At 36.1% G+C, this 12,393-nt stretch overlaps 1 protein-coding gene across 3 annotated transcripts in view; it reads left to right on the top strand.

Annotated features, from left to right (window-relative positions):
- Positions 1–12,393, top strand: part of LOC150075068 (protein disulfide-isomerase A5) — a 755,693-nt gene that overhangs the window by 195,633 nt on the left and 547,667 nt on the right. For all 3 annotated transcript variants that reach the window (XM_090388976.1, XM_090388975.1, XM_090388974.1), the window contains one exon: positions 10,151–10,211. In XM_090388976.1, the coding sequence (XP_090245102.1) occupies positions 10,151–10,211 (61 nt within the window). The remainder of the gene's footprint in view (positions 1–10,150; positions 10,212–12,393) is intronic.

The raw sequence follows: 12,393 nt of genomic DNA, 5'->3' as shown, positions 1-12,393 counted from the left end.
GTTTCTTAATTGTCATTTCTTTCTTTCCTCCAACAAAAGTCATTTACTTTCTCATAGTTTTATAAATAATACATCCACGATATTCGTCTGATCCGATCGAGTAATGATCTCTTGCTGTGAATCAGCCAGACTCATAAAGGTGGAATAGTATTTCAACTGCTGTTTTTCCCTAGTGCAGCGCCAACGAGTGTGCACTAAAAAAAAACAAAACAGGCTTATACACAGAGTGAATATCACACTACAAGTGTAGTAGTGACAAAAAGTATAAGGTGACTTGGTGAAGTAACAGCCCTCAAATGCAAACGTGAAGTAAAAATGAAGACATTTTTATAGTATTTAGAAGCTAACGACATCCTTTCCAAAACACAGTGTAGACACATTCAAGTTTGTTGTTGTTTGGTTTTTAGGAGCATTAGCAACTAAGGCCATATTGCTCCGGGATATGCGGTGGTCATTCCCTGACCTTTCCGCATCCTCCATATTTGGTGGCGACAGGCTCGAACCCCGGTCTAATCAAGAAGCGTGTGCTATGCACTGCTGCGTAGACACATTCAAATGGAAACATCTATTTGTGTTGCATTTCCTGAAATGTGAGCTCCAGTTGTTGATTTTCTTTGATATGGAAAAAGTGTATAATATGGCTTGAAGATTTGGGATTTTAAAAGATTTTTACAACTTCAATCAGATCACCTCAAAGGTGCCCAGACACTACAATTTGCAGAACTTAAGCATTTCTTGGTAACAGGACTCCTTCATTCCCCTCATCAATCTTGTTGCCCTTTTTTTGTACTCATTCTTGCAACTCTACTTCCTTCTTAAAATGAGGCATCCAGACCTGTATGCAGTATTCAATGCATGGCCTGACCATTGCCTTATACAAAGGAATAATCACCTCCTTTTCCCTTCTAGCAAAATTCCTGTATATCATTGAGAAGACCCCATGACCTACTCTGGCAGCCTATCTGCACTGCTCGGGAAACTTAGTATCTGACTTCCTAACTACCCCCAGGTATTTTTCATTCTTTACCACACTGAGAACCACACAGTTTGTATGTTTCTCTGCTACCCATATGCAGTACTTTGCATTTCTCAATGGTAAACTTCAATTGCCACTTCTCAGCCTATCTGCCCAACTTTTCTAGATCCTGTTGCAGTAGCATACTGTCATTAATGTCAGTAACAACACTGCTAACCTTCGTATCATCAACAAACTTGGACATTAATCCTGACATATCATCATCAATATCATTGATAAATATTCAAAACAACAATGGACCCAACACTGAACCCTGGGGGATTCCACTAATAACATTAGTCCACGAAGAGCAGTGTACATTGATTACCACTCTCTGTCTTCTCCCATTCAAGCATCCTTTCATCAAGGGTAGCAACTTTCCCTTAATGCCATACTGCTACAATTTGTACATTAGTGTTCCCTGTGCAACAATATCAAAAGCTTTCCTGAAATCCAAGCATTAGCAAAGGCATATAATGCAAGAAAGCAAGCTTTATACAGCATCAGCCAAAAAAAGAAAAAAAAAAAAAAAAATCTTCCCATTTCATTGATCCATTTGTTCCAAATGTTTGTGTAAGGTTCAAGGTCTTTACTTCTTTTGAGCATGGACCATCCTGAAATAACTTTGTTCCTTATTAAGAAGTTTAGTCTAAAATATTTTAGTAAATTTGACAACTGTCTTCAATTTCCTGTCCGTTATTGCTGGGTGGTTTAGTTTGTGGTGGGTTGATGTACATCGACTTCATTTTGCTCTTCCTTTTGGCACTGATTAGATTATGGAAATTGAATACAGGATTATTTTTAAGGAACTCGTATATATTAACAAAAAAATTTTAAATCATAATATCGTGTCATGAAGTTTCATATAATGTATTATGTGCCTCCGTAGCCAGGTGGGCAGGAGCCGCAGTGCGTAGCGCACACTTCTTGATTAGACCGGGGTTTGAGCCCGTGACCACCAAATATGGAGGATGCGAAAAGGTCAGGGATTGCCTACCGCATAACCTCGGAGCAATATGGCCCTAGTTGCTAATGTTCCTAAAAACCAAACAACAACATAATGTATTAATTTGATGTGAGTGTTAGGCCGAATAACTTCCTATAAAAAGGTATAGGAATGATTGAGCTGTGTTGCTCTTGTATATTTTGATATCTAAAAAGTATTATTTTTGTTATTATAGAACAAGGATTTTGTTATTATTTTTATATTGTATTTTTATTATTTTATTTATTTTTGTTATAATTGTATTATTATTTTGTTATTATTGCACAAAAAAAAGTAAAGTTTTGACACTTTAGTGGAAATCGTTACTATAAACTTTATTACAAAATATGAAACTTTGAACAGATTATACTGTAACAGTATATATGCTATCTTAAAATGAATCTTATTCATTTAAAAATAGCTTTACCACTTACATTTGATTTCCTTAGAAATGATTGCCATTGAAGGGAGTTTCTCTTACAGTCATTTTGCTTTCCCTCTTAAGAAACCCTCAGTTATCTCCCGTCATGTCAGTTTAACTTCTGTTCTGGGTAAAATAATGGAGTCAATGGTAAAAGATGCATTGCAGGATCATCTAGACAAGACTGCAGCAATAATTCAGACACAGCATGGTTTGTTAAGGGAAAGTCTTTTCTGACAAAATTGATTGGATACTATGATGTGGGTACAAAGAACTAGACGCAAAAAATAATTTTGATATACAGTCAGTCCTTGTATAACACGTGTTTACACTACACGAATTCGATCATACATGATTTATAAATAGGGGAACGATATCGTATATAACACGAACCGAATTTGCTTATGCACGATTCGCCTTTGTGTTTACAAGAAATGGCATTCGGACGTGGAATCACCCCAACTGAACACAACAGTATAGGAATGAAGAGAAGATTCTGAAAATGTATTTATGTTTTTTATATCAGTGAAGGGGAAAAACATTTCACCATAATAACGTAAAATTCCAGCTATCGGTATTATCGCAAATGCAATTAGATCGAGTTTACTACCAGTTTATAACAGATTCCACTAGCAGGAACGCAACTGGAAATTGTTTTATGGTAGTAATCCCCAGAAATGTGCTTTAGTAAAATGTGAGCTAGTGAGGTGTTAATAGAGTTGTCTCTGCCTTTACGGTGTTGTTTATTTAGCTGTTACACGTGCACAGCTTTGTTTATGTGAATCAAGCTTGCATTCCTCATTTTGTAATTGTGCTTTATTCCCTAAAAATAAGTAAAATACTTAAAAGGTGTGAAAAGGAAGTGTCCAGGTGAAGACACTACAGATTCAGAGAGAAAAAGAAAAGCAATATCGATAAACAGAGGCGGATAAACAAAAGCAATATCGATAAACTGGGTCAAAAATTCTTACCCGGGAAAATTTGTAGTGGCCTCACACTAGCGTTTATGGCCAAAATCACACCGGCCCCCGGCTAACCGGGGTTTCCATGATAAGACTTATGGCTAGTCCACCTCTGTCGATAGAGGAAAAAAATATGAAATTGTAATTCACTTTGAGCAAAATGAAAGGCCATGTGATATTGCACGCTCTACAGGCCTAAATGAGGCAACGCCAAGAAGTACAAATAATGCAGAGAAAATAAAAACTTTCATAGCAGGAACAACTCAAAGTGTAATTAAAATCCATTAGATTAAGACACAAAGAATTGGAAGAGATGGAACGGCTGTCATTTGTTTGGATAGAAAATCAAACAAAAAACAAGTTTGCTTACGATAGAAGCAAAAGCATTAGCAATATTTTATTATGTAATAGTTGTAATAAAATACGTAAGTATTTTATTACGATTATTTGTGTTTGGTAATGTTTTGGTTACAAATGTGTGTTCAATCTTGGGTAGTCGGCACCTAACCTTATTTTTCCCATAGGGCATGTTGTTTATATTGCACGATTTTCATTGCACGAGAGTTTCTAGGAACGCAACTATTGTGCTATACGAGAACTGACTGTACTTGGATTTCAGGAAAGCTTTTGATACTGTTGCGCATGGAAGATTACTGTACAAATTGGTGCAGTATGGTATTAAGGGTAAGTTAACACAATGGATAAAAGGGTGGTAGAGTGGGAGAAGTTAGAGTTGTAATTAATGGATGCTTCTCTTCATGGACTAATGTTATTAGTGGAGTCCCACAGGGTTCGGTGTTGGGCCCACTTGTTTTGTGTATTTATCAGTGATATTGATGAAGGCTTAGTGTCAAAGTTTTCAGATGATACAAAGGTTGGTAGGGTTGTTAATGATGAAGGTATATCAGGCTTGGTGTCGAAGTTTGCAAGTGATACAAAGGTTGGCAGGGTTGTTAATGGCAGTATTGTACTGCAGCACATCTTGACAATTTGGGAGATGGGCTGAGAAGTGACAACTGAAAGTTAATATTGACAAATGCAAAGTACTGCATATGGGTAGAAGTAACCCCAGAGGAATGTACCAACTGTGTGGTACGTTCCTCTGGGGTTACTTCTACCCATATGCAAATGAAAAAGACCTGGGAATGATTGTGCAGTCAGATATGAAGTTTTCTAAGCAATGCAGACAGGCTGCCAGAGCAGGTCATGAGGTATTGTCAATGATATACAGGAATTTTGCTAGCAGGGAAAAGGTGATTATCCCTTTGTATAAGGCAATGGTCAGGTCACGCCTTGAGTACTGCATACAAGTCTGGAGGCCTCATTTTAGGAAGGATGTTGACCTTCTACAGAGAAGGGCAACAAGGTTTGTGAGGAGAATGAAGGGGTCCTCTTACCAAGGAAGGCTTAAGTACTGCAAGTTGGTTGGAGACTAGGCACCCTTGAGGTGATCTGATTGAGGTATATAAGTCTTTGAATGGGTTGAGCACTGAATTCTGATGGGATTCTTTGACTTGCTCAGATTACGAACCTGAGGGGACATAAATTCAAATTGAGGAAAGGCAATTGTAGAATAGATATGCTGAAATTTGCCTTTAGCCCGTGGGTGGTTAATTGCTGGAACAAACTTCGATCTGTTGTTGCAGAAGAATTGATAGCTTAAATAAATTCAAGGAGGAACTGGACAAACATTTTTAGAGGGAATGGTGTGTGAATTTTTTTTTTTTTTTTGGGTGATGCTACATAAGCTCATATGCTTGCTTTCTTGCATCACATGCCTCTATTACTGCTGATATATGTCAGTATCCCAATGACTGTGGACTGCTTTTCCATCATTGATATGCCATGCTGAAAGCATTCCCCTTGCTCATCACTCAATATCTGTCAAGTTCTGAGAAGGGAAAAAAAAACACCTCAGGTGGGAATGAATAAAATAAATTTTCATAGACATTTGGCAGCCCATATAAAATTTATAATAATCTTTATAATATTGCAGTAGAGTTGAAACTAGGAGTTGATAATTATTAACTTTCCTTCTTCCAAGAAATCCATGTGTATCTGCATTACATGATTGCCAAGCTGCTAGTTAAGCATTGCATATCTTTGTTTCAAATACATCTTTTATGAGTTTCTTTATGTGGGGTCCAGTGAAAATTCCTTCTTACAGTTTTGCATTTGTTAAATTGGGAAATAGTTCCCTAAGCAGAATCCTCCCAATTCTTTATTAATCCAAGAACCTTTTTTAATTCACTCAGTGGAACATATTTTATATTACTTCACCCTGGTAAAAAGTCCTTTACTCACTGCTGCACATAGCTTTATTTATTTTTTCTTTCTGTTGCATGACTGTCCCACAAATACAAAAAACAACAGCATCTAGAAGAGGTCTTTTAATCCAGTTATCTTAAGACATTCCAAGCAAGACCTCAGGATCTTGGACATCCTTATATGTTTCTTTCAAGCCAACAGCATCAAGTAGAAGTGATGGGAATGCATTTCTGTTGTGTAGAAAAACTGCTTTTAAATTTAGTTTTAGCATTAGTAGGGCATATAATGCAAGAAAGCAAGCTTATATAGTATCAGCCAAAAAAAAAAAAAATACTCTTCCCATTTCACCCATCCATTCACTCTGATGTTTGCCTTGTTCTGTACTTGTTTAATTTGCTGACCTCCACTACAACAGATGGAAGTTTGTTCCAACTATCAACCACCTGCTAGTTAAAGGCAAATTTCAGCACATTTGTCTTTCCTCAATTTGAATTTATGCCCCCTTGTGTAAGTAATCTGAGCAAGAGGAAGAATCCCATTTGCATTGAGCTTGCTCAATCCATTCAGGGGCTTATACACCTCAATTGGATCACCTCACAGGTTCCTAGTCTCCAGAAGTTGTAGTTTGCAGAACTTAAGCCTTTCTTGGTAACACTAACCGTTTGTACCCCTCACCAATTTTGTTGCCCTTCTCTGTACTCTTTCCAGCAGCTCTATATCTCTCCTAAAATGACACCTCTAGACCTCCTTGCAAAATTACAGTGTCTGGAGACTAGGCACCTGTGAGGTGTATAAAGCCTTGAATGGTTTGAGCATGCTTAATGCTGATGGCATTCTTCCTCTTGTTCAGAATAATTGCCGGAGAGGGCATAAATTCAAATTGAGGAAAGACAATTGTAGGATAGATGTGTGGAAGTTTTCTTTTAGCCAGCAGGTGGTTGATTGCTGGAACAAACTTCCATCTGTCGTTGTAGAAGTTGATAGCTTAAACAGATTCAAGGCAGAACTAGACAAACATTTTGGAGCGAGTGGATTTTTTTTTTTTTTTTATGAAAACCCCAAACACGAAAGGTATCAAAACCTATAGTACATAGTACCGTGCATGGGTTGAAGGATAAGTATGGGGGGAGGGGGATGCCGGAAACTCTGCTCTAGAGACTAAACATGGGTTTCACCACTTCAAGCCTCCAATAAGCAAAGTGGTGGTATTTCACCGGTTGATGAAAGTCATCTACCACCTGGGATGGGTGAAATGAGAAGGGTGTATGTGTATTTTTTTTTTTTTTTTGGGTGATGCTATATAAGCTTGCTTTCTTGCATCATGCCCTTGCTAATGCTAACTTTGGCAGTGATTATGAAAAGAATTTTCAGGCATAAATTATTAATTGTATTTTACCAGAAAAGGATTTTCTTTTCCGATAAAAATACAATTGAAGTCAGCAAAGCGCTTTTTGGTATAATAATGGTAATTAAAAGCAATGATTATTTCATGAAAGTTTCACATGTTACCAGTATATATTTAGTAACTATGCATTTAGCAAATTTATGTTAGGAAAAGATAGGTTTTTGGTTTTGTTAAGACACTGGGAAGATCTTAATGCAAAATCATATATATGAAATGTGACTTGATTAATAGAGTTAATTGAATCATGCCATGCTAGATATCATTTTGCTTTTTATTTATCTTTTATTCATTGAATGGATTGCATTTCTGACCATAAAGGAATATCTGTCAACTTAATCATAAAATTACTTAATTTGAAATTACAGCCATTCCCCAATTAACATAAGTGTTGCACTCTGTGGAACTCTACCCAAGTTGGAATTTCCCCCATGCTTGTGCAGCACTTGCAGCTATCTCACTGAATTGATTGAATTAAAAAAGAAATGTTTGACAAACATGTAAATAGAATTATTTATTGTATTTATTCAATATCTTATACGCAGGAAAAATTACAAAAGCCTGCAATTTAAAAAATTTCAAAATTATAAAATTACAAAAAAAGAGAGGAGACATTAATGCCATTAAGTGTTACCTCTTGAGCATCATTGCTAGAATCGACATCTTCAGCTGATAAGTACGCCGCTGCGGAGGTTGAGGGCTGTGGAGATTTAGAAGGGGTCGGCTGCTCAGCCTTACAAAAGAACATATTAATGGATGACTGGACAGTGGCTTTTTTCTTTTTATTGAAGATTTCTTTGTAGCAAGCAAGCATATAATTCACCCCTCTTTTAACTTTCAAGAATTGCTTGCTGTCAGTATCCATCTTCTCAAATCTTGCCATTGCCGATGCAATTTCACGAAATGCCATTGCCATCTCTCTGGTGATGAAGTGTCTCGGCTCCTCATTTGGTTCATCTTGAGCTTCATCAGCATTTTCTTCTTTTACTATTACTGCCTCAATAAGTCAATAAGTTCTTTGTTAGATAATTCCTTCTCTTCTTCCTCTATTAACTCCACCATGTGTTTGGCAACAATCTCCAACTGAAGTAGCTCTGCAATCTTTACAATCTTATCTGTAACCTCTTCATATGATTCGTCTTTTTCAAATCCTTCGAAGCCTTTTATGTGCCATGGGCATATTTTCTTCCACTGTCCATTTAAACAACTTTTAGTAATTTCCACCCAGACCTTATTAATGTTTAAGATGGCATGGTAAATATTGTAAGATTTCCAAAAGTCTCTTAATGTAAAATTTTTCTCACCGTCTGCTACAGACAATGCCCAAGCAAATGTGCATAAATAGTATGCCTTTAAATTCGAAATAACACCCTGATCCACAGGTTGGATCAGTGAAGTCGTGTTTGGCAGTAGAAATATGACTCTCACATTTGAATTCAAATCATCTAGATGAGTAGGATGTCCAGGAGCATTATCTAATAGAAGCAAAATCTTGAAAGGAATGCCGTTGTCTTTACAATATTTTTAAACCTCTGGAATGAAGCAGCATTTAAACCAATCCTCAAAGAAAGATATTGTTATTCATGCTTTCTGGTTTGATCAGAAATGCATGGATAGAGTGGCTTTATTGATGCCCTTAAATGCAAGAGGATTTCCAGAAGGGTACAGAAGCAGTGGTTTTAATCTGTAATCTCCTGCTTCATTAGCCCCAAGCAAGAGTGTGGCTCTCTCTTTTGAAGAATGAAAGCCTAGAAAACTGGCATTGTCTTTTCCTCTTTGCCAATGTATGTTCGATCCAGCAATTTTTTCTAATACACAGCAGTCTCGTCAATGTTAAATTTTTGCTGTTTTGAATCGCTGCCTTCATCAATAACTTTTTTTTTTACAAACATCACAAAAATTCTTTGCAGCTGCAGAATTGGCACTGCCAACTTCACCACATACTTTAATGTTTTGGAAGCCCGCGCGATGCTTTAACCTATTAAACCAACCATTGCTTGCCACAAGCTTGGCTTGGGGTTCGCCGCACTTATCCTTAATATATTCATAAATACTTCTTGCTTTTTCTTGAATGGCCATTGGACTCAGGGTCACTTGCTTCTGAATCTGACTTTTCATCCATATTATTAATAACTGTTCCATCTTCAATTTGGCACCTGAACACTGTTTTGTGATCACTGTTGAAGCAGTGAGACCTAATTCCATGCAATAGATGACAAACTTTGTCCTGCTTCGTACTTCTTAATCATTTTCATCTTCATTTCTAAATCAATTTTGTTTCATTTCCTAGCACTGCCAGCGCTTGCACTTTCTGTTGGTCCATATCCCTTCACCATTGTAATAAGTGAATAGGAATGAAGAGAAGATTCTGAAAATTTGTTTTTTATATGATTGAAGATTTCAGTAAAGGGGAACACATTTCACCATAATACTGTTACGTAAAAACCTACTCAATTTTAGTTATCGGGATTTTCGCAAATGCAATAAGATTGAGTTTATTACCTGTTTATAATCATCATCAGCCATTTTCGATCCACTGCAGGATGAAAGCCTCTCCAGCAACTTTCCAGTTCCTTCGGTTTTGAGTTTATAATAGATTATAATAGATTGTGCTAACAGAAAAGCCGAATAAACTGGAAAGTGCAAATTGTTTTTGTTGTTTTTTGGTCATCACCTCCAGAAACATGCTTTAAAAAAATATCACAAAGCCATTCAAAATTGATTCTTATAATGGGAACATATGATAATGATGAAAGTGTAGCACAATTTCCATTATAAATATGACCTTTTAGAGAGATAAATAGCTTAGTAATATAGCAAAATTTTCAACTTCCAAGGACTTGGAACAAATTATGAAAAAACAAAACAAAAAAAAAAAACTATATTATTTGGTTTCACATTACGATATATTTACAATACCTCCATTTATCCCTACAGATGCAAAATACATTTCGATATTTTTTCAGTTTGCACTGGCCAGCAAAAACTTACATAAAGTCGAATTTGCATAAGTCGAGTATCACGTAAGTTAGGGAGTACTTGTAATTTTAGTTTGATTTTTTAGTCATTCATTATATTTTGTTAAAATTTTTATTAGGCACTTGGAAGACTTCTAAATAAAGAAAAAATGCCTGTTATGATGATGTTTTATGCCCCATGTAAGTGCTCTTTTTATATGTAATTATTTTTACTTTAAAATTAGGCATATAAAGCTTCAAGCCAAGAACTGTTTTTGGGTTAATGCATTCAAATAAAAATGATGTTTGACAAGACAACAATATGTATTAAAAAATTAACTTTAAAAGATTTTTATGGAGTGCTGGAAAATGCTGTATTTATTCCTTAGATTACATCAAAAACAATATGTATTAAAAAATTAACTTTAAAAGATTTTTATGGAGTGCTAGAAAATGCTGTATTTATTCCTTAGATTACATCAAAAGTGATCACCAGAAAGCTCTGAACCCCCGTCCTTCACTGAACTTCCACCATTTAAGTATCACTTACTGGAGCAAGTGTATTTGTATCATCATATCCATAATGGTATACAAAAAAAGATCATGATGAAAAAAAAAAGATGTGCTGTGTTAACCTTAAAACAAAAACTAGGTTTGCTGAGGGGTTTCAACAAGTTATGATATAAAAGCATGATCAGTTTTCAGTGAAAAGAAGTATTATTTTAAAATTAAGCCAATGAAATGAATTTCAGTGTATACAATGGTGTGACTTTTTAGTTGTGTCAGTAACTAAAAAGTCACACTACTGTATATTAGTTCCTTTGAATACATCTGTAATGTGATGTTACATTTCGCATTGTTGATTCCATTGTTGTAAGATTAATGTTCGTGCAGCTGACAGGCGCCTCCATAGCCAGGTGGGAAGGAGCAGCAGTGCGTAGCATACGCTTCTTGATTAGACCGGGGTTTGAGCCCATCACCACCAAATACGGAGGATGTGGAAAGGTCAGGGAATGACCACCACATATCTCGGAGCAATATGGCCTTAGTTGCTAATGCTCATAAAAACCAAATAACAAACTAACAAATGTGCAGCTGACACCTCACCCCTTCCCACCCACAATCTCCATATAGTCTGAATAACTGGGCTTATACTGTGTATGTTAATAATAATAAATATTATGCATGATGTCGACGACAGAGCGCTCATCAGCACCTAACTCTGTGAATAGCATTTCTGCACTGCTCGGAGAACTTCATGTCAATCTGTACAATTACTGCTAGGTCTTTTTTCGTTGTGTGTTATTCTCAGATTACTACTGCCTGTATGAGCAACTTGAATATACTGCATTAAACTTCAATTGCCCCTTTTCAGCCCATCTGCCTAACTTATCTAGGTCTCAAGGCAAGTAGTATGCCTAAATTCCTTGTCATTAAAGTTAGATATTAAAGCTTGATATACCTTCATCAGTGCTGCAGTAGTATGCCTTGATTCCTGTCATTAAACTTAGACAATAAACTTGAATTACCTTCATTAATATCATCAAATACTATAAACAGTAAAGGTCTATCCCCGAAGGACCCTACTAATAAAATTAGTCCAAGAAGAGAGTGCCTGCTAATAACATCATTAACATCTTTTTTATCAGTAAAATCTTTCAAAACTTTCTCAAAATTTAAATTCTTTGCATCTCTCTCTTTCAGTAGATAAAATTGCAAGGCTGTTGAGTCTCTTGAAGTGTTGTCGACCTCAGATATGTTTTTATTAACTTTAATCGGGAAAAGCTTCTTTCTCCTGACGCTACAGTCACTGGAATTGTTAAAAATTATTCTTAGCGATATGAATAAATTTGGAAATTCAGTGGCTCTTTCATTAGTTGTGAGAAATTTTAAAATATTTAAAGGATTTTTGAAGCAAGATTTTGGAAGAATTGGTTTCAGTGCTTCCATTTCCTCCATAAACAAATGGCCATCAATATGTGCTACCTTCACAGACTCGACCAATTTGTTGCTCTCAATGATTTTGGCATCTGAAAGTGCAATTTCTAAATCTGCAGTGTGATTTCTTAGCTCTTCCTTTGAATTCGTAGAAATTTACCTAAGAAACCTAAAAGATTATTATGTTTTACTAACTGCTCAAAACGTGGCTCTAGAGACTGCAAAGCCTTGTCTAAGATTTGATTAAAGCAGTTTACCTTGTAAGCTTCCTTCGGATTTGTTATAGGTTCATCAGCGGGCTCGTAATTGAAGTGTTTCTTTCTTTTTTGTAATCTTGTTTGAAATTCAGGAGATACTTCCAAATTCTGTCGCAAGTTCTGTGGCACCATCTAAGACTTGTTTAAAGCCATTCTCTCTCTCTGTATTTGACATCCAGTGCAGAAGC

The sequence above is a fragment of the Mastigoproctus giganteus genome, chromosome 14 (assembly GCF_048544385.1).
Source record: "Mastigoproctus giganteus isolate SK-2022 chromosome 14, ASM4854438v1, whole genome shotgun sequence".
Taxonomy (NCBI): Eukaryota; Metazoa; Arthropoda; class Arachnida; order Uropygi; family Thelyphonidae; genus Mastigoproctus; species Mastigoproctus giganteus.
The sequence above is the reverse complement of the archived record's forward strand: the minus strand, read 5'-3'. Positions and strand labels throughout refer to the sequence as shown.